Here is a 22,121-nt window from a genome sequence, read left to right as displayed (position 1 = left end):
GAAAGAATATTAGTTGATTTCATATAGAATATCAAATCTCTGGATGGAAGGAAATGTATTTCTTGCAAACTACAACAGAAAGAACATTGGGAATGGTTATGTGTTTCTTCTCCCTAATGTGCAAAACAAAATCAAAATAAAACTGTGACCCAAAAACTGCAACTTTAACTTTTACTCGGAGTACAATGGTCACAGTGTAACCAGCATGTTTTAAGACAATGTGATTTTCTGTCAAAGAGCCACTTTCCCTGCAGAGATTAACAGCAGTGAAAGTTAAACTGCTAATCTACTTCCACTTTAAATGTAGCAGCACCATTCGTGTCAGTGTAATGTGCAGCAGTGGGTTGGTGTTTGTCACATGCTGAACTACAGGCCGAGACACAGGCAGAACAGAAGATCCCCATATTCACCAAACTACATATCAATTGTCATCTGCTTTGTCATCTTCCAAAAATCACATTTAATTTTTTTATTAGTTTATACACGTTGACATTTAAAATGCTTTTGCAATGCTGACTGCTCAGCATTGTTTAGTTTGGAAGCCTTTTGCCTTTTCAAAAGCCTTTAAATTGTGTAACCTTTTTTTTTTTTTTTTTTTACTGAATTCTGACATGCTACGTATTTTGGCAAGTAAGTATAAGCCATAATGTCACAAATATATGACATACTATGTCATGAATTCACTTTATGTCATGAATTTGTTTTATAACCTTTTTTTCCTGACAGAAAAGCATTACAGTAAAGAGTTGGCAGTGTGGCAAATGGGAACTGAATCTGTGATGTTTTCTTTTTATAAAAATATAGTCTCCTGTAGTTTAGTAACAGTTTATGGAAATTGAAAAAACGCTCAGACTAATGTGGTTTATTGATTATGCAGCAGGACGCCCAGGATCTATGAACATGGAGCAGCTGTCCTCAGGGCCGACGCTCTCACAAGGTTGCATAAAGAACCTGTTTTGCTGCCACAAGCAGATTTGATTTAGCTTAAGTAGCCTACGGTGGGAATGGGCAGCCTGTTTTCAAGGCAATGGGCATCTTATCACTGAGCAAAGTTTTTTTTCTCTCATGAGTTATCAGATCCACTGACGGCTATAAACAGCGGCGGCAGCAGGATCCAGGTGTTAACACTGTCTACCTGCAGGCTGGGAACATGACTTTCTTTAAGTGCACCCTCGGTCTCCTCCTCATCCTCGCGGTCTCTGACCACTCCTGGGCTGAAGACAAGGTGAGGTTACTTCTTATAAAGATGTTAGAAATAAGATTCCCCATAAAGAAATGTGAATTAAATGTGTTATTTATGAGTGGAGTGTAGTGTTTTGTCCTCCTGTGTTTGCTGTGTCACATCAGGAAAGTTCATTTTTTTCACTTAATTTCTTCGGTTACACTTTACTTGAAGGTATCTACATAAGAGTGACATGACACTGTCATGAACGTGTCATAAACACTATAAACAAGTTATAAACGTTTATGACATAAAGTCATTAAGTGTCATTTGGTTAGGGTTCATGTGTTCATGACTGTGTCACTCTTATGTAGATACCTTCAAGTAAAGTCTTACCATTTCTTCTTTGTACAGTTAAATCCATTTGAAAGCCACTGTAGCACATTGTACAGAAACTGTGCATACTCTACAACTCTACATAAATGCATTTAAATGTTTAGTTAAGTCCTGATACTAATGAGCAATGTCATCTCCCTGCAGGATCTGTCCGTCTCTGAGCTCCTGTGGAGGGCCAACAAGGATGTTGGTAAGACACCGTGCACATATTTGTTTTTTTTCAATTTTTATTTCACAGGCACAGTTACTAAACTACAGGACAATATTTAATCACCTTTGCTAAATGCACCAAAATCTCTGGACAGATGTCTGTGGTGGCCTAAAAGTTAGAGAAGCAAGCTTGTGACTGTGAGGTCGGCGGTTCAATCCCCAGACCGACAGGAAAGAGCAGTGCTTGTCCCTCATTTCCACCACTGAGGTGCCCTTGAGCAAGGCACCTAACCCAACCACTCCAGTGGAGCTGCTCAGTGGCCAGCAGATCAGACTGTGATTGTACTGGGCAGCTTCCAGGTATGAATGTGGAACTGTGTGAATGGGCATTCCTGCAAAAGAGAGGCTTCCTCTCAGTGAACCTTCCCTGAATAAATAAAGGGTTTTTATTTTTTTTAAGTCTATATTAATGTATGGCCTTATTTTGTTTTGTCCTGCTCTTGGAAGGGGGCTCTATAAGTAAAGTTATCAGGCACAGAGGCTGATTTTCTGCTAATTTAACACTTTAAATAAACTTTAAGCTGATAATACTTGTGTACTTTTATTAAAGCAGGATTTTTAATACAGGCCTTTTCCTCGTAGGAGAATACTTTCCGTTTGGTATTAGTAGTTCTACTTAAAGTGCTCATATTATGCTCCTTTTCAGATTCATAATTGTATTTAGAGGTTGTACCAGAATAGGTTTATGTAGTTTAATTTTCAAAAAATACCATATATTTGTTGTACTGCACATTGCTGCAGCTCCTCTTTTCACCCTGTGTGTTGAGCTCTCTGTTTTAGCTACAGAGTGAGACATCTCACTTCTGTTACATCTTTGTTGCGAGGCACACATGCGCAGTACCTAGGTAAGGACTGCTAGCCAGTCAGAAGCAGAGTATGAGGGCGTGCCCTGACAGTACCTAGGTAAGGACTACTAGCCAGTCAGAAGCAGAGTATGAGGGCGTGCCCTGACAGTACCTAGGTAAGGACTACTAGCCAGTCAGAAGCAGAGTATGAGGGCGTGCCCTGACAGTACCTAGGTAAGGACTACTAGCCAGTCAGAAGCAGAAGCAGAGTATGAGGGCGTGCCATGCTAGCAGCTAGGCGAGCATTATAACGTGTGTTACAAAGTGACCACGTTTGTCTCTGAAGTAAAGGCTGGACTACAGTAGAGCTGTTTGGAGCAGTTTGTGAACAGTGTTTTCTGTTGGAGATGGTAAGTCCCTTTGGGGGGGACTTTGGGCTTTTTCACTTTGTAAAACTATAACATGCACAAAAAGATATTTAACACAATAAAGGTAAGGGGAAAAGCCGAAAAGCATAATATGAGCACTTTAAGTAAAGGATCTGAATACTTCCTCTACCACTGGTCAAGTGACTGATTGGTTCTTTAATGTCCCCCTCCGATAGTGCGTACGAAGGACGAGCCCTTGGTCATGGATGACATTGCTTATGACAATGAAAACGAGAGGAATGCTGATCCCTGCACCTCCAGCGGCTGCATGTGGGGAAAGTCCAGCGATGGAAAGGTCTATGTGCCTTACGTCATCGCCACACATTTCTGTAAGTCACTGAAACATTCTTAAACTTGTATTAAGACATTCGACCAAAAGATGTAGAGCCAGAATGTAATCTACACTGTTTCTCAAATGAAACCAGCTTTCATTGCAATATTCACAATTTGAAGAACCTAATGAAACTTGGGTGGATGTCAAATCTGTGGTAGTTTATTTAATATTTAGTTGATCTCGGGTTCTTCCTCCCGTTTGAGATAAAACTCTTTCAAACATTGCACAGACTTACATAGAGTTTATGATTTGTAAATTTTTACACAGACCATAATATATAACATGACCTAGATGATCAGTGCTGCTTCCGGACTATGGACCAATAGAGCAGGTGCACTAGTGGAGACATTTGCCGGCCGAGCCAGCTCCTTAGAATAGAATAGAATAGAATGCCTTTTATTGTCACTATATACATGTACAATGAGATTAAAAGCAACTCCTTTTACAGTGCCAACATGTATGTAAAATAAATATAACATATTTTTAAAAAATGGTTTTATATACAGTGTGATATGCAGTGTGGGTTATTGCAAATTATTTGAATATTGCTTAATAGTGGTGATCATATTCAGTGAGTAATAGATATTGGACAATGAGAGTAATGATATTGCACAGTATACAGATATTGTACAGTAGTGAAATTGCACAGTATTATTAATAGTATTAAATATTAAATATTGCACAGTAGGTGGGTAGAAGAAAGTCCGGGGGTTGGGGGGTTAGACTGTGAAGTCAGTGTGAGTTCAGAGTGGTTATGGTTTTTGCGGTTTAGCACTCTGAATGGGGATTACATTATTTAAATGTAAGGCTCTTCTAGGCTTGCCAAATTTGATCATTTCGGACTGAATGGATCAACTTCTGCTAGTGAAACGAATCATGTCGCAAGGGCTGTGACGCTCAAAAAAAAAATTATCCACTGATTTACAGACGTCTCTTTGGTCCAAAAGTCTTTTTGGGCCACATGACATCACAAGACAGACACAGGAGTTGTGATTCCACTGTTTTGGCCACAATGTTAATTTAGCTTCAAAGCCTCGCACGCTTGCTGGGGGTCTGGTTTCTAACCCACACCATGATTATTCCTGACCAAACTTTAACCATAGCTAGAACACATCATTAAACTGTTTTTTTCTGAAGAAGTTTTAAGAGACAAATTCAAATCCATTCAAATGAATATATTGAATGGATACGAAAAGGACTCAAGGTGTTAGTATTGTAGAAACTGACTGTATGGTTCCTGGGCTTATATACGAAGTCTAGTTTGGATGGGTTATTATTCGGTTTGTTATAGATAGATGGAAATGAAGAAGATAGATGGAAAAGAAAAAGAAAAAATGTGTAAATGTGTGTGTGTGTGTATGTATGCATGTATGTATGCATCTTTGTCTATGTGTATGCATGTGTTTATGTGAGTGTAGGTAGGTAGATGTACTGTATTTGTATGTAAAAATGTATAAATAAGTGAAGCATCAACTAGTTTTGTATTTAACTAAAGGATAAAAATAGAAAAGGGGGTAAGACCAGAAAGTGTTGTTTTTTTTAACTTCTTCCTACTCCTTTTTGAACTTGGGCATTTCTTATTTGAATCACTTACAATAATTTTGGAAGATTGTGCTGAGATGTACATGTTCTTATTTATCTGTATATATATATATATATATATATATATATATATATATATATATACATATATACATGTAAGTATATACATATATACATGTATGTATGTATATATATATATATATATATATATATATATATAATCTTTTATTTATTTTTTACATTGGATAAACAACATATTTTGTTGTTTAATTTTAAGGACTTTTTGGCTGCAGATGTGCGTGAGTATGTACTATATGTGAACGTCTTCCCTTGTGTCTTCTCAGCTTCTCGGGAGCGCTCCATCATCGAGCGTGGGCTTACGTCCTTCACCAGCGTCTCCTGCATTCGCTTCGTCCAACGCACCAACCAGAGGGACTACATCAACATCCAGTCCAACAGCGGGTAACACACCGTGTGTTTGTGTGTAAACTGCATTCAGCTTTTTAACTCAAACCTGTGTTTGTGCATCTTAATAGCAAGATTTAAAAGGAAAGTAACTGTGCACAATGCATCATATCACAGCAGGTTTTTTATGCCAAAATGGAGATATTCAGTTTTTTTATGCATAATGGTGTACAACCTTCCTCCACATACAGACATATTTGGAATCTCTGAAAACTTTTGTATCTCAACAAGAATTTCTGTGTATTAAAATAATTTTAAGTTGCAATTTCAGACCTGAAACTGAAGCTATTCTAAAAATGTGTTGAGGGGTTGAATTCTAACACAACACTGTGCATCCCAATCACAGTTATTTTCATCTTCAGAAAGTTAACTAACATGTCTTGCTTCAAATATTGTACAGCAGACAATATCAATGAAGACATTATTTACATTGAGATGAGTAAGGTCCGAAAAACATCCTTTAAATCTTAGAAATACCTGACCCACGCTGCTTTGATTTATTACTGCTTTGATTTATTACTGCTTTGATTCATTATTACTTTTTATTTAGTTTAGTATAGTTTATTATTTACACATATACAAATACTACAGATGCATATACACAATCAATAAAAGATATGATCCATTAAGCCTCATAGGGGCTTAATCAGGGTACTCTCCAACACATAATCCCTTTAACATAGAAACAAACTAAAATACTTAAAAGAATTAAAAGAAAAGAAAAGAAATGGAAAAAAGCCCAAAACTAGAATTACACGCAATTTGAAATCAACAGAAAAAATACAAAATGTAAAATAATATTGATAGTTACTTGAGTGGTTTACAAAGACATCACATAGGGATAACATTGCACTGACAAAAACAAACCGTTAACCGCTTTAATTTGATGATTTGATTGTATGAGTGCAGCTGTTACTCCTTCGTCGGCCGCCGTGGTTATTCCCAGACGGTGTCTCTGGACCGCCAGGGCTGCCTCTACCACAACACGGTCCAGCACGAGCTGCTCCACGCCCTCGGCTTCAACCACGAGCAGTGCCGCTCCGACAGGGATCAGCACATCCGGATCCTGTGGCAAAACATCCAGTCCGGTCGGTACTTTGGCCTCCGCACACCCTGACATTTAAGATTATAATAATGTTACGCTAACACTCAGTTTGTTTTAAATCCTGGTGTGACAAACCCTTTAATTTCCTAACGCAAAACTTACTTCTTATGATTAAATGACGTTTGTTAACCCTTGTGTGGTTCAAATTTGACCCGTTTTTAATGTTTTTTTATGTGAAATATGGGTTTCTTTCAACCAAATGGCCCAAAAATAACATGGATGCACGTTGGATGGTATGAAACCCATGCAACATTCTTCGCAGGTAAAATTAATGATTACTTCCATTGATTTTTGGGTGTTTAAAATGTTTAAATGGTTTCAAAACAGTATCCTGACTAAACTTTGACATATACCAATCTTTGATCTCCTCAATATCCTCTGATCTTAACTATTAGTCATAATAATTCATAATGTATGCCTTTTTAGAAGAAGAAAAAAAATGAGGTATAATTTCATATAAATTAGTTTTATTGACTATGAATAAAAATATTTAAAAAAAATGTTTAAAACAGCACCAAAAGCATTGAAAGAAGCACCAAAAAGAAGTTAATTTTCAATTTTGACCCAAAATGGCGAGACTGTGTTGCATGCTCACGTCGACGGGAAGACAACACAAGGGTTAAAAGACTCAAAGCTCTAAACATTTTGTGTCTTTTCTGAGTCTTGTTGTGATTTTTGTCCTCTCAGGTTGGGAGTACGCCTTCGACAAGATCAACACCCTGAACCTGAACACCCCCTACGACTACAACTCTGTCATGCAGTACCACAGGTTGTCAGGGCTAACATTAATTCAACATCTGTTCAGTCAGACAAACATAGATTAATTTTATAATTATTTCTTCATTTAAAGGAATAGTTCGCCCAAAAACAATATGGATTGTATACAGTAAAATTTGAATTTTGCTCTGCTCTTCTTAACCTTATTTGATAGAAATAAAGGGCCTAGGGAAGTAAGTACTGTATATAAGTAACCTTACATTGTCCTGGATCTTCACAATCCTACAATCTTCACAATCCTACCTACATCACCTCTAAATACCAATACATTTGACTTTATTTTCCCCAAAATACAACCCAAAAATAATTCAACGTCTGTCCTCTTGATAATTCAGGTACGCCTTCTCCGGGAACAACAAGCCCACTATGGAGCCTATCCCCAACGCCAATGTTGAATTCGGCACGGGCAAGGAGATGAGCAAGAACGACATCAGCAGGCTGAACAAGCTGTACAAATGTTAAAAACACACATCGGGTTTGAGTTTACAATGTACTTCTGTCGCTGTAAGTGTTTCCTGTGTACATCTAATTTATATTTTGGGATCACACGTAAAGAAAATGTTGATGGTCGCCTTTAACGTGTTTTTTTTCTTTTCTCCAAAAGGTGAAGAGAACAACCCTGACAACATGGTGCTAATTCCCACATTTTATCAACAATAAATCTTCTAACATGTTCACTGAAGCCTTGTTTGTACTTTGTGCAATTGTAGACACTTTTGTACTCTACCAAATGTTTGTGAATTCAGAGTTCATACTGAAGTTTGTGTGATGGAAAAGGAAGACATATGCATGTGTAAAAGATGCATAATCTTTATATATTAAAGGTCCCATGGCATGAAAATTTCACTTTATGAGTTTTTTTTTAACATTAATATGCGTTCCCCCAGCCTGCCTATGGTCCCCCAGTGGTTAGAAATGGTGATAGGTGTAAACCGAGCCCTGGGTATCCTGCTCTGTCTTTGAGAAAATGAAAGCTCAGATGGGCCGATCTGGAATCTTCTCCTTATGAGGTCATAAGCAGAAAGGTTACCTCCCCTTTCTCTGCTTTGCCCGCCCAGAGAATTTAGCCCGCCCATGAGAGAGAGAGAGACATCATGGCTTTCAAACGAGCAAAGTGGCAGTTGGTCAAGGCCACACCCCCACCCTCCACCTTGCCCCCCCCCTCTTTCCTCCTCAATAGCTACAGACACAGAAATGGCACATCCTAAGGAAAGCTCATTGTGGGACTGGCTCTAGTGGCTGTAATTCTGCACCAAGGCTGAATTTTCGGAAAGAGACTTCAGATACAGTATTAGGGGACCACTAAGGTCTATATAAAAGAGACTTCAGATACAGTATTAGGGGACCACTAAGGTCTATATAAAAGAGACTTCAGATACAGTATTAGGGGACCACTGAGGTCTATATAAAAGAGACTTCAGATACAGTATTAGGGGACCACTAAGGTCTATATAAAAGAGACTTCAGATACAGTATTAGGGGACCACTAAGGTCTATATAAAAGAGACTTCAGATACAGTATTAGGGGACCACTAAGGCCTATATAAAAGAGACTTCAGATACAGTATTAGGGGACCACTAAGGTCTATATAAAAGAGACTTCAGATACAGTATTAGGGGACCACTAAGGCCTATATAAAAGAGACTTCAGATACAGTATTAGGGGACCACTAAGGCCTATATAAAAGAGACTTCAGATACAGTATTAGGGGACCACTAAGGTCTATATAAAAGAGACTTCAGATACAGTATTAGGGGACCACTAAGGCCTACAGTATATAAAAGCATCCAAAGAGCACCTTGTCATGGGACCTTTAACAAAAAATCTAATTACTACTTGTCCTGCATCTGTTACAAGTTCAAATGCTTTAGAAAACTACACATTATCATTAAAACATACTTAAAGGACCAACAGTGAGATTAAGCAGAATATCCCATTTTAGAATAACATATTTTATGATTATAATTATTGATGCATGGATGTGTTCATCGCTTTAATGTTGCAGTTGGTAAATGTGTAGCTAATTTAATTACTTTTTGTCTGTTTTGGGGAGCATAATCCATGAAAAAAAACTATCATAATTTATTTATTCATTAATATTTTGTAGTAATAATCTAAATCTGCAAAGTAACTAAAGCTGTCAAAATAAATGTAGTGGAGTATAATGTACAATATTTACCTCCAAAATGTAGTGGCGCAGAAGTATAAAATAATAGGAGCTGCACCAAATCTAATAAATCCCTTTAGTCAAATAGACAGATCTTCTGTCTCACATTTGCATTCATAATTTGTTTTGGGAAGTGTTTACCATGCACTCTGTTTGTCCACCTCTAACATGGACATAAGCCAATCATATGTCAAGATTTGGTAAATGTTCGCTGTTTATCGAGGCAGGGAAACACGGGTCAATTTATTAAAGGTATAGTGAGTGATGTTAATCCAATACACTTTCTGTCAAATTCAGTGAATATCTCCTCACAGTCACCTAGCTCTCTATTTTCTGTGTGTGCTGAAAAAAAGTCAGGTGTTAATAAACAGCCTTAGCTGTGTAAATGGAAATCAAACAGAAAGGAGTGCACGAGCCACAAAACACTTTCCCAGCCAATCAGCAACAGGCAGTGACAGTTGATGTGGGGGGGGGGGGTGCAGCATGTGAATGTACCGGCCGGCCAGTGGTTATCTGGCCGTGAATCTGGGGGGCGGTGCTTCTGAAGGGGGGGTTGTATTTGTTTGGCAGTTGATTTAAAAAACAATCCAATCGCTTACTGCACCTTCTAACTAGGAAGACACTAAAAGACATGAAAGGCAATAACAATCCAGATTTGGCTGTGATACATTTTCAAGATCAGCACAAATTAGGATATTTCACCTCTGGACAGCTGGATTCTGAAATCTGGACAAATTTGAAAATGATCCTGCAGTTTGAGCTTGGTTAACAACAGACATGAGATTAAAGGGTGCACTAAGTGATGAATTTACTGCAACCCTCCCTTCAGAAGCTCCACCCCCAGATTCACGGACAGATGCCGGCCGGCACATTCATATGCTTCAGTCCCTCAGTTAATGTATTTGTTAGTTTACTTAACCCTTGTGTTGTCTTCCCGTGCAACTTTTTGTTTTTCTGGGTCAACATTTTGACGTTTTTGTCACTTTTATCTTTGAAGTTTTTTTATCAACTTTTTTCTGAGCCTTTTGACATTTTTGTGGGATTTTTCCTGCCTTTTTGAAGCCTTTTCTGACATTTTTGTCACTTTTTTTATCTTCTTTATAAAATTGAATAAAACACCCAAATTCAATGAAAGTAGCAAACTGATCATACATTTTTACTTACACACACACACATGGACACACACACACACACACACACACACACACACACACACACACACACAGACAGACAGACAGACAGAGACACACATAGACAGACACACACACACACACACACACACACACACACACACTTATACATACACACACACAGACACCCCCCCATCCATGTTACTTTTTTTGTTGTTAATTTGGTTGAAAGAAACCCAAATTTCTGATATATAAACTTTTTGAAAATGGGTCACATTTGACCCGAGGACAACAGGAGGGTTAACAGTCCCTGTCTCCGGTTGTGTCTTTAGATTTGGCAGCTAACAGCTGAGCTAATTAATGTGAGCATCAAAAATCTGTTTAAAAGAAATGCATGTCCCCTTCAAAAATAATCCAAGGCACTCTGTAGGTCTTGTGCAACACCTAAAATGCCTTTATTTTACATGGCAAATGACCAGTGCCTTTTGACTCACATGTCTTCACCAGGGTCAAGTGGGTCATTGTTTCCAGCCTGTGTGTCTGAATGCATGTGTCTGTATTTGTATGTATTGTACATCTAAATTATGCAACTACTGAATCCATTTAAAAGTAATTTTAGGGTTTACATCAATTAGAAAATAAAATCTAGCCATCTGAAAAAGAGATTATTATTTTATAAATCCCCTTAACTGAAATGTGAGAATCATGCTCACTGTTGAGGCCAGGGATCTGGTCCATTGTCAAACAAGATGAAATTGGCTCCTATTCTGGGAATACGAAACGTGGCATCAAGGTGAAATGTTCTTATCAAGGCACTACATTCTGTTTCCACTCCATTCCTTCCCCACGCTGTCCTAAATATCCTTAAAAGGATTGTTTTTCCAGTGCGGTTGATGCTTTATAATGAGATGTTGCACTACTCACTGTGTCTCTCTCCACTCAGACATAGCAGTAAGTATCCTTTATACATTCCCATACACACTGTTTATTTTTCATTTTTACTTAACCAGGATAAGTCAGATTTGGAATTTAAGTGCAATGTCTGTGTCTTTCTGCAGGTAATTTGTTGACATGAAATTGAAGTGCATTCTGGGCCTTGTGGTCCTGGTGGCTGTCTCAGCCTGGGCTGAGGAGGAGGTGAGTTTGGCTCCAAATATCAGACATCTACATTATTTTTCAGTGGTGGAATAATCCCTATCATTTTTATTAAATTAAAGTACCGATACAGCAAAGTAAAAATACTACAAGTTAAAGTCTTGCATTCAAAAATCCTACTTAAAGAACAGGCATTTTATCAGCTAAATATACTTAAAACTATCAAAAATAAAAGTATTAGTTCTGCAGGAAACCCCTATGACTTTTTTATCTTTGATTTTTATCTACTTATACACTATATACAATTAGTTTAGTCCAGTGGTTACCCAACCTACGGGTCGGGCCCTTCCATAGGGTCACCAGATAAATCTGAGGGGTCGTAAAATGGTTAATGGGAGAGGAAAGAAGAAAAAAGTTTTGATACACAAATCTGTTTAAATTTTTTGGGACATTTCTCTAATCTTTGCTTTTTACATGAAATATTAAATAGTTTAGCCTCAAAGAGTTATTTATATGAACCCATGTGAGAAGTTTAAAAAGTGGTGGGGGGTCTCTGTAGACTGTAACTACACACTGCTGTTTTGTTAAAGCGCTGGTCTGGTCTTAGATAATGCAATTTATGATACATGTAAAATAGATGTAAAAAAGGAACTACTAACTACATCTGAGAAATGTGGTAAAAAGTGTATAAAACTAAATTTAAAAGCAGTAGAAAGAAAGAGAGACAATATTACACTGAAGTACAGGACTGGAGTCTAAATTTGTTTTTCTGTCTTTTTTCCTGATATATAATTTCTGGAAAACTCCTGATTCTGTAAGTTTGTCTTGTCTTGTTTTGAAATTGAAATATCCTGAGTGTTATTAGCTCATAAGAAAAAATGCATTGTATGATAATAATTAATTTAATGAACTAAAACCTGTATGCTTTACCCACAGGTCGCTGTAAGGCTTTGACTGGTTCAGAGCGGATTGAGAGAGCCAACAGGGACGCTGGTGAGCATTCTTTTGAAAATAAAGTTTAGTTTGTAGCTTTAGCTCTGGTTCCTCTCCCTCACCAACCAGGACCGAAGCCATCAACAACGCTGAGGAAGGAAATGAGCCCGAGTTGCAAAAGAAATATCTAAAGAATGTTTTTGAATTCTTTTACTCGAAGTTCCACATTTTGCTTTTAGGGATGAAAATCTGGTGGGAAAAATGACTTTTAATTATTATTATTTATTTGAAGTTGTCCAAGTTTTAACAAATGCTATGAAATATTCACCATAATACAAACCCCAATTCTAATGAAGTTAGGACGTTGTGTAAAACGTAAATAAAAACAGAATACAATGATTTGCAAATCCTTTTAAACCTATATTCAATTGAATACAAGATATTTAATGTTCAAACTGATCAACTTTAACGTTTTGTTTGCAAATATTCACTCGTTTTGAATTTGATGCCTGCAGAACGTTCCAAAAAAGCTGGGACAGGGGCGTGTTTACCAGTGTGTTACATCACCTTTCCTTTTAACAACACTCAATAAGCATTTGGGAACTGAGGACACTTATTGTTGAAGCTTTATAGGTGGGATAATTTCCCCTTCTTGCTTGATGTACGACTTCAGTTGCTCAACAGTCCGCGGTCTCCGTTGTTGTATTTTGCTCTTCATACTGGCCACACATTTTTAATGGGAGACAGGTCTGGACTGCAGGCTGGTCCCAACTTCATTGGACTTGGGTTTTGTAGTTGATTTAAAGAGCAATGTGCAGGTTGAATTTATAACTGAATTAATACTTAATGTTGTCTGAAGAGGTCTTTTAAAAACACTTCTTGATGTACTAATGAATAAGTAAAACATTTTCTTAATATTGATCTCTGTGTCTGCTGCAGTGCGTTCTCCTGGTGAGCCGTACGTAGAGGACGATGTTGCGTATGAGTCAGAGGCTGTGAGGAACGCTGACCCCTGCACGTCTAAAGGCTGCATGTGGCCCCAGTCCGCCGACGGGAAGGTCTATGTGGCCTACACCATCTCCAGAGTGTTCTGTGAGTAAAGTTCATTCATACTGGGAAGGTTGTTTGTTCATGCAGAAATTACGATTATTTTACGTTTATAGTGTTGGCGCCCCCCTAGTAGCCATAGAAATTATGGGAAGGGACAAAAACGTGCTCTGGTTTATTGACATTTCTTTAGACCAATCACAATCGCTAAGCGCTGGATGGAGCCATGGTGCCTCTGCAAAATAGCCTCGGGAAGGAACTTGTTTTGGTGGAACGTGTTGTTTTAGTCGTGCAACAGAAAACTCCGATTGGACAGATAGTCTAGCTAGCTGTCTGGATTCACCCTGCAGAGATCTGAGGAGCAGTTAACCATAGTCCTTACAAATCCACCGGAGGTTAGAACGCCAACACAAAGGAAGTGGAAGGTAACATCCAGCCGAAAAAGAGGGACATCCGTTAGAATTTCCTGCGGCAACAGAGCAATGCCGGAAGTGGAAGTACATGGATGTGGACTAAGCAGAAAGTCTTGTGACAAAGTATAAGAGTACCATGTTCCATGTAGGAAGGTAGGCCGGGATGTTGCGTCTAACAAAGACCTTTCACCTAGGAGATTGGGGAAGGTGTACAGTTACGTTCTAGTTCTACGTCCATTAGTTATGAAGACGGAAAACACTCCTCTGGGCCGTATTAAAGGGAGGAATTTAGACCTATATCGCTGTGTGGTTTGGAGGACTTGTTGGTGTGTTGGATTTTCTCTTCATTTAAATGTTATACTTACACCTTCATAGATATTTATTTAGTATTTCTATTCTTTGTATTTGCACTACTTTGTCTGTCTTTATTGCAACTGCTGCACAACAATTTCCCTCGAGATTAAAAGTCCTATATAATCTTAAATAATTCAAGAACATCAGAAAACACGAATCAAACATTCTGTTGAAGTGTTTCTTAAGCCAAGTGGCGCGTTATCTGTACCTATTTTGAGCGCCATATACAGCGGACGGGTTGGGTTTAGGCAAAGAAGAACTGGTTGGGTTTATGAAAACAAGAACGGGGTTGGATTTAGTAAAAGAAGAACGCAACGGTTGAGTTTAGGAACCGTGACACGCGGGAAACGATCCCCCGGTCTCTGGGATGAAAGTCCTGTGTTTGACCCATCCTCCCTACGCAGATTTTCACCCTTTCATACTACTCGCTATGTTGTAAATTCACACAAAATCACAAGGTAGTGTAAGTCAATGGAAGCCAAATGGCGTTGATAAACAAACCAAAAAGCGAGTATGTGTCTTGATAACACGCCAATACTGGCATACAAATTGGCGTTTCATACATACGCCACTTCATGAGATCAGTCTGGTTCACAAACAATAGAAGAAATTGGCAATCAATTTAAAACTGATAGGAATTCCAATCAGGTGTCTTTGGTTTAACGTGTATTCATCCCACAAAACATTTGAATGTCGGTTTGCTGTAAAATCTTATCAATTGTTGACGCAAAGACAATGTACATTAAATATCATAGCATTATGTCAGGCTTGTAGCATCCACTTTAAAGTGCTTTTTCCTTTCCCAGCCCCTCGTGAGGTGGCCATCATCACGCGTGGTCTGCAGTCCTTCCACGAAGTCTCCTGTCTCCGCTTCGTCCAACGCACCGGCCAGAGAGACTACCTGAATATCCAGTCCCTTAACGGGTGAGCATCAGTGCTGGACTACATTTACTCAAGTAGCCTACAGTGTCCTTAAGTACAAATTTCAGTATCTTAAATGATCACATGCCACTTGAAATATTGGACCCTTTATTACATCTTTACTACAACTTTAGTTACTTTACAAATTAAGATTTTTGCTCACAAAACATGATAACATGACAATGTCAAAGTACATATGAAAAGATTTGACAAATGACCAATGTCAGAAAATGAATTGGCACTTTTCACTTTTCATGTAAAAAAAACATTTTCATGGTTCCAGTTTCTCAAATATGCTGCTTTTAATTTGATCATTTTGATCTAGATTTTGTCTTGAATACTTTAAGTCCATTTTCCTGATTATACTTGCATAATTTTACTTGTAGTGGAGTATTTCTACAGTGTGGTATTAGTACTTTAACTGGAGTTTGGGGGTTAGCTCAGTCCGTTGGGAGTTGGGTTGAGAACCGGAGGGTCCCTGGTTCAAGGCCGGTTTCGAGGGTGGACTGGTAGCTGGAGAGCTGCCAGTTCACCTCCTGGGCACTGCCAAGGTGCTGTTGAGCAAGGTGCTGTTGAGCAAGGTGCTGTTGAGCAAGGCACTGCGCTCGTCCCAGCAGTCGCAATATAATTGTATAAAATAAATTAAATGAAAGGATCTGAATTCTTCCTCCACCGCTGCTGAGCATGTATCCTCATTTCCATGAGGCAAGGTTGCCTTCAGGAAGCAATAGTTGATGTATGTCTGCTAAACCAAAACCAACAGTACATTGACCGAGATGTGTCCTGAATCATTACAGGTGCTACTCCTACATTGGCCGTCTCGGCAATGGGCAGGATCTGTCCCTGGAGCATTCAGGCTGCGTTTACCACCACACTGTCCAGCATGAGGTGCTCCACGCGCTGGGCTTCCACCACGAGCAGAAACGCTCCGACCGGGACCAGTACATCCGCCCCGTGCTGGAGAACGTCATCCCTGGTTTGCACTTTATTTAACGCAGGGTTTTCCCTAGCATTATAAGGCTTAGGGTGCAGCACCCAAACCGTACTGGGCACCACCTAGGCCAAATAAATGTAACTAAATTACTTTTGTGAGTTCTAATGATTGTAGTTGAACCTCTTTAGCAAGTTCAAGCTTTTTGAGTTGTATTTATTATCTGCTCTAGCTATTCTAACATTTTAGCAACAGTGTAATTTACAGGGGGGATGGTGGTTACAACCTCCCCCCCATAATCAAAACTGGCCAACTCCCCAAAAACCTTACATAATTTCCTTTACATAAATAAAGACATTTTCATCATAACTTGATGCAGAAAAGGCACAAATTGTTGCAAAATAATTCACCAGAATTCAGAAAATGAAGTGTTTAATGTTGAATGTTGAATGTTGCTAAAAAGTGGAGATCTCATAAGGAAACTGGCTCAGTTGTGTGTATTCCTGTCACATTCTGCCTTGATCTGTCCTTATTTGCCTACACCATCTGCATTTGGGTCCCTCTGCTGCTGCCCGACCTGACAGGCTCGGACTCACAGTGACAAAATCTGTCTCCCACGGCTGTAAAACGTACTAATTAACATGTTATACTTTGCTTCAAAAACCAAAGCTTTGAATGCTGTTTTACTGTTCCTGGCCAAGAAACAATCAGTCTCATAACCAGGGTTTCCACGGGGTCTTAAAAAGTCTTAGAAAGTCTAAAATTTCAAAATCTAAATTTTAGGCCTTAAAAAGTTGAAGTATTGCGTTCTAGGTCTTAAATAATTTTACACAAGTCTTAATTTTCCCACGTTCATGCAACGCTACGTCATTATGCTATTTTTTTTAATTCCGTGTAGTTCTTTCTTTCACTAGTCCAAATATAATTTTGCTGTATTACGACTACAATTGAGACCAACCAGTCTGCTTTCGTGTTACTGGTGCGGATCTCTTTCGGATTGTACCACAGACATCAAATGGATTTTATTCTTCAGCTGTGGGGAAGTGCAAGTTAAGCGATACTTGGCTTGAAAAAATAGAATTTCGGGCTTAGTTGATGTTGTGATAAAGGTTTTAAACTTCATTCATAATGGTCTTAAAAAGGTCTTAAAAAGTCTTAAATTTGACTTGGTGAAACCTGCAGAAACCCCGATAACCCCCCACCGTAAAACTCTGTAAGAAAGCAAATTCCCAAAATGTCAAACTAGTCCTTTAACAACAATAGCCTACATGTAACCACAGGTATAGGTTGGCAGGATTTGAGGTATCAGTGAATACAGACACAGATGGATCTCATGTTGTTCTGTTTTCTTTTCAAATCATCAGGACAGGAGCACAACTTTGACAAAATCCTCACTCTGAACCAGGGAACCCCCTACGACTACGGCTCTGTGATGCATTACCACAGGTAGGTCCAACCAGAACGACTGTGGCGGCCATCTTTGTGATGCAGAATATTAGCAGGCATTCAGACTGAAAACAAGCGGCTTTTTTAGAATTTATACTCTTTATTGATTCCGAATGGGGAAATTACAATTCACTCTCTGTAATTACACACTACACACAGGCCTGAAATACATACACATGCTCAGACCCTTTACATGAGCGGTTACAATAAGCTGCCCTTCACATCGTTTACAACAAATAAATAATCAAAAATTGATAAACAGTGCATATTTAGACAGAAAGCAAACCTATTGCAACAGATCAGTTTAAAGTACAAACTTTAAGTTCAAGTCATTAATGGAAGTCAACTATATTGAATAGTGTAGTTAACTTTATTTTAAGTACATTTTCTGTATGCGTCCTGGTATTTTGATGGGGTTTTTCTTCCAGTTTTTGTTTGTTTGGTAACCTTTTGCTTTGCCACGTATTCCCTCTTTCAATTATTTCAAAAACATTGGCAACAGTGTGGTATTAAGCAATCATAAATATTTAGCTTTTTTTTTTAGGTATGCTTTCTCCAAAAACAACGAGCCCACCTTGGTGGCCATCCCTGACCCCAGCGTGCAGTTCGGCCAGGCCTCCGAGATGAGCCAGATGGACATCATCAGGCTCAACAAGCTGTACTGCTGAACCGTCTCCGGTAAAACCACAACAAGGATTCTTTAATAGATCTCTTTATGTTGATCTATTTAATCAACATAAAGGAAAATATGTAGGGTTTCGCAATATATCGATATTATATCGATATCGTGATATGAGACTAGATATCATCTTAGATTTTGGATATCATAATATTGTAATGTGGCATTAGTGTCTTTTCCTGGTTTTAAAGGCTGCATAACAGTATGGTGATGTACTTTTCTGAACTTACCAGACTGTTCTAGCTGTTCTATTATTTCCCTTTCCCCACTTACCAATTATGTCCACATTACTGATGATTATTTATCTAAAATCTAAGTGTGAAGATATTTTGTAAAAGTTCCAATTGTCAATGCTAGAATATCGCCGCAATATCGATATCGAGGTATTTGGTCAAGAATATCGTGATATCTGATTTTCTCCCTATCGCCTAGCCCTAATGTTTATTATTTATATGAAAATTCTTTTAGAGGATTTTCAGACTGGCTGTAGATTTTTTTTTTTTTTTTGTTAACCTTTATTTTACCAGGAAATAATCCCATTGAGATTCAGAATCTCTTTTTCAAGGGAGTCCTCGCCAAGACAGCAGTATAATAGTCCCATATTAAAATATACTGTGAAAGACAAACAACATAAAACAAAAAAAAGACAGTTGGCAATTTAACATCATCTCAACATAATCGCCAGCAGCACTCAGTAACAGCACAGGTGCATTTAGTTCTCAAATAGTCCTTCATCCTAATTTTAAACTGTGTCATTGTTGGCAGGTAGTGTAATTTAAGATGATTCTGCAATTTATACCAGGAGAAGGGTGCAAAAACTTTAAAGGAACTTTCACCTGAAGACAGATGAATAAAAAAGTTGATTTCTCTTTAATGTTCTCTTCTTCTCTCTCTTCTCTAAACAGGTGAATAGGGTGAAGCAGAAAGTACTTCAGGAACTATCATCATCGTCGCTGTCATTTTTCTCAATCGCTTGATCATTCATTTTAAATTGCTCTAATGAACATCAATAAATTTGCATTCAAGCATACAGTTCCTTTTGAGTATGTTCATTCACTTGTGTACTTACTGTCTGACATTTCAAACCTCCTTCCCTTATTTTCCACTGGGAGGCGACACCTCTTCACAGTTCCTAAATACATTCAGAGAGCGGCTGCGACTGCTTGTCCAGTACTGCAGATATTTTCACACCTGACACCACTAAAGGCAGGTTTCTTTCATTCTGAACACTTAATGGGAAATTCAGACCATGAGACAATTCAAATATACACCCAAATCCAGAAATGCAAAACATCAGAAATTATACAAATATGCAAATAAAGTCCTATTTTCTTAAGTTTCACAGGCTGTGGCGAAGGAGAAACTGCCATCTGCTCAAATATATTTGATAAAAGATAAAAGACCAACACCAACCCCATCTTTCAGAAAAAATTCCATTTTCCATTCACTTTTATTCAAAGTGAAAGTTGTGTCTTCGGGCGAACGGGGGTGTAGTCTGGTTTACTGGATGTACAGTGACACAGGATAAAGACAGACAGTTCTGTGGAGTCACTCCAGCATAGTGTTACAGACATTGGTTTTAAGATTAGTAATGCTGTTTAAGCCAAATTCCTAATCTACCTATGTTGCAGTATGTAGCATCAGACACTGTTTGCCTCTTTTTTAGGTGGCAGGAGGGAAAACGACTATCCTCAACATGTGTTGTGTTTTGGTTTCAGAACGATGAAGACAGCTGGAGAACAATTAGACACTAAACAGGATGTCAGCTCTACAGGATGATTCTTTTCTTTGTCATGTTTTCCCCAAATGATCGACCAACACATTCTCACTCCCATCGCATAAAATACGGACGCTTGGTCATGTGCCCTTGGCGTTGTTATTGACGGTAAAATTCTCCTTTAGCATCATATCTAAACGCGCTTTATCTAAATGCGCTTAGTCGGGACTATTGGTGTCACTTTTGACGTAGTTAGGTTAAGGAAAAGGTCATGGGTGTGCTTACGTTTCCATGACAAGAACGGGACAGTTGGGTTTAGGAAAAGAAGAACGGGACAATTGGGTTTAGGAAAAGAAGAACGGGACGGTTGGGTTTAGGAAACGTGACACGTGGGACAGGAACCCCCGGTCTCCTGGGTGAAAGTCCTGTGTTGTTTGACCCCTCCACCACCCCAACCAACCTCCCTATGCGGATATTCGGGCTTTCATACTACTCGCTACCATAATCACTCTTAATGCTACGTCATCTTCAACCGCCATGTAGCTGCTGCTCTCCCCGGTGCGTCCTACACACACTGAAGGGTGCTTTTTGCATTGTACCTGATGCTGACAGCCTCTATCCAAGCGTCTGTATTTTACGAGTTTGGAGTGAGAACGGGTTGGATCGACAGATGTTTAGGCATTTATTATTAATTGGCTTGAAAAAATGTGCACATAGCTGCCTTAAATGGGGTTGTGGGGGGGGGGGGGCGCTCAGCCCCAAATGTCTCCGCCCCTGAATGTAACTGATTGTGTTAAAGGAACACGCCGACTTATTGGGAATTTAGCTTATTCACCGTAACCCCCAGAGTTAGACTAGTCCATACATACCCTTCTCATCTCCGTGCGTGCTGTAACGCTGTCTGACGGTTCCAGCGGCATCAGGCCAGCACAGAACATGCAGGTGAATGGTTCCAGTAATCCTACTGCTCCCAATAAGTGACAAAATAACAATTAACATGTTCCTATTTACATGTTGAGATTTATAGAGTCACAGCGTGTACAAAAAACAACGTAACATGAGACACAGCCGTCTTCTAACTGTAAACAAACCAGGAACTATATTCTTAGGCGGAAGAATATAGTACTTTGGCGGAGTGATATGCTCACAGCAAGCCTGCCTGAGAATATAGTTCCCGGCTTGTTTACGGTTAGAAAATGGCTGAGTCTCATGTTACGCTGTTTTGTGTACACGCTGTGACTCTACAAATCACAACATGTAAATAGGAACATGTTGGCGTTATTTTGTCACAATTTGGAGCAGTAGGATTACTGGAAATAAATGGCCATATGATATCGTTTCATATCCACCGCAGGCCCCTGAATGGAATCAAAATCATACCGTGGCAGACTTTGTGTTAGCTGCAAATATCCTATCCTTGTCCAAAGAATGTACTGAACTTTCAGTCCTGATGTCGGACTGTTTATCTTCCATTACCATAACCCTCCTCGTTCTGAGGGATTTTAAGAATAAGTAGCACATACCCACCACAATGCACAGTGTACTGAGGAATCTGTTCTTCTCTGAAACACCTATTGTGTGCACATTTTAGAGGAATGGTTAGAATGCACTCTGAGCACTTGGTGAAAGACTCACCTTGACATTTTATTCATCTGAAAAACAAATGGTGAACATGCATGAGAGGAAATTAACAGGTACGTGTAAACAAACCCTTTTCTGAAAACCGACAGCTGTGCACGATGTTATTTTTGAAAACGGAGAGGTTGAAATGTCAGTTTATGAATATAGCCGGCCACGTGTAAACATAGTGTGAATGCAGCGTAAGGTAGCCATCCACAGATACAGGTCATCCTGAGGATTCACTGTGCCACATGTATGTTTAACATTAAAACATGATTTATAAAATCATGCCAACAATTAATAGGCTATTTTAATCGCTTAGGATTCTATGCCACAAAAGGTACGTATAAAGGGTTTAGGACACCCTACATGTTATTGTAGGCCCACGTTGAAGACCCCTGATTTATTGTATTTCATTTTATTGTGAAGCACTTTTTATCTGTGAAAGGTGCTATATAAATAC

General features: G+C 38.8%; 2 protein-coding genes across 2 annotated transcripts; both read left to right on the top strand.

The window, feature by feature from the left end:
• The first annotated feature begins 595 nt into the window (after positions 1-595).
• On the top strand, positions 596-8,045 carry LOC114559897 (high choriolytic enzyme 1-like). Its single transcript, XM_028584911.1, has 8 exons — positions 596-1,225; positions 1,703-1,748; positions 3,158-3,310; positions 5,202-5,319; positions 6,232-6,410; positions 7,115-7,196; positions 7,540-7,708; positions 7,809-8,045. The coding sequence occupies exons 1-7, from the start codon at positions 1,151-1,153 to the stop codon at positions 7,664-7,666; spliced, it is 780 nt and encodes a 259-aa protein (XP_028440712.1). The 5' UTR covers positions 596-1,150; the 3' UTR covers positions 7,667-7,708; positions 7,809-8,045.
• A 3,355-nt stretch (positions 8,046-11,400) lies between these two features.
• On the top strand, positions 11,401-19,351 carry LOC114559898 (high choriolytic enzyme 1). Its single transcript, XM_028584912.1, has 9 exons — positions 11,401-11,453; positions 11,561-11,639; positions 12,545-12,590; positions 13,470-13,622; positions 15,151-15,268; positions 16,063-16,241; positions 17,561-17,642; positions 18,187-18,320; positions 19,227-19,351. The coding sequence occupies exons 2-8, from the start codon at positions 11,574-11,576 to the stop codon at positions 18,308-18,310; spliced, it is 768 nt and encodes a 255-aa protein (XP_028440713.1). The 5' UTR covers positions 11,401-11,453; positions 11,561-11,573; the 3' UTR covers positions 18,311-18,320; positions 19,227-19,351.
• Positions 19,352-22,121: the final 2,770 nt, after the last annotated feature.

The sequence above is a fragment of the Perca flavescens genome, chromosome 8 (genome assembly GCF_004354835.1).
Source record: "Perca flavescens isolate YP-PL-M2 chromosome 8, PFLA_1.0, whole genome shotgun sequence".
Lineage (NCBI taxonomy): Eukaryota > Metazoa > Chordata > Actinopteri > Perciformes > Percidae > Perca > Perca flavescens.
The sequence above is the reverse complement of the archived record's forward strand: the minus strand, read 5'-3'. Positions and strand labels throughout refer to the sequence as shown.

What these genes read in the sequence shown, in the direction of transcription:
- LOC114559898 (XM_028584912.1), top strand. Translation starts at nt 11,574, where the DNA reads ATGAAATTGAAGTGCATTCTGGGCCTTGTGGTCCTGGTGGCTGTCTCA. An exon ending in CAGCCTGGGCTGAGGAGGAG is followed by an intron (nt 11,640 to 12,544) that starts GTGAGTTTGGCT and finishes GGTCGCTGTAAG; the next exon opens with GCTTTGACTGGTTCAGAGCG. An exon ending in GAGAGCCAACAGGGACGCTG is followed by an intron (nt 12,591 to 13,469) that starts GTGAGCATTCTT and finishes TGTCTGCTGCAG; the next exon opens with TGCGTTCTCCTGGTGAGCCG.
- LOC114559897 (XM_028584911.1), top strand. Translation starts at nt 1,151, where the DNA reads ATGACTTTCTTTAAGTGCACCCTCGGTCTCCTCCTCATCCTCGCGGTC. An exon ending in ACTCCTGGGCTGAAGACAAG is followed by an intron (nt 1,226 to 1,702) that starts GTGAGGTTACTT and finishes ATCTCCCTGCAG; the next exon opens with GATCTGTCCGTCTCTGAGCT. An exon ending in AACATCCAGTCCAACAGCGG is followed by an intron (nt 5,320 to 6,231) that starts GTAACACACCGT and finishes GTATGAGTGCAG; the next exon opens with CTGTTACTCCTTCGTCGGCC.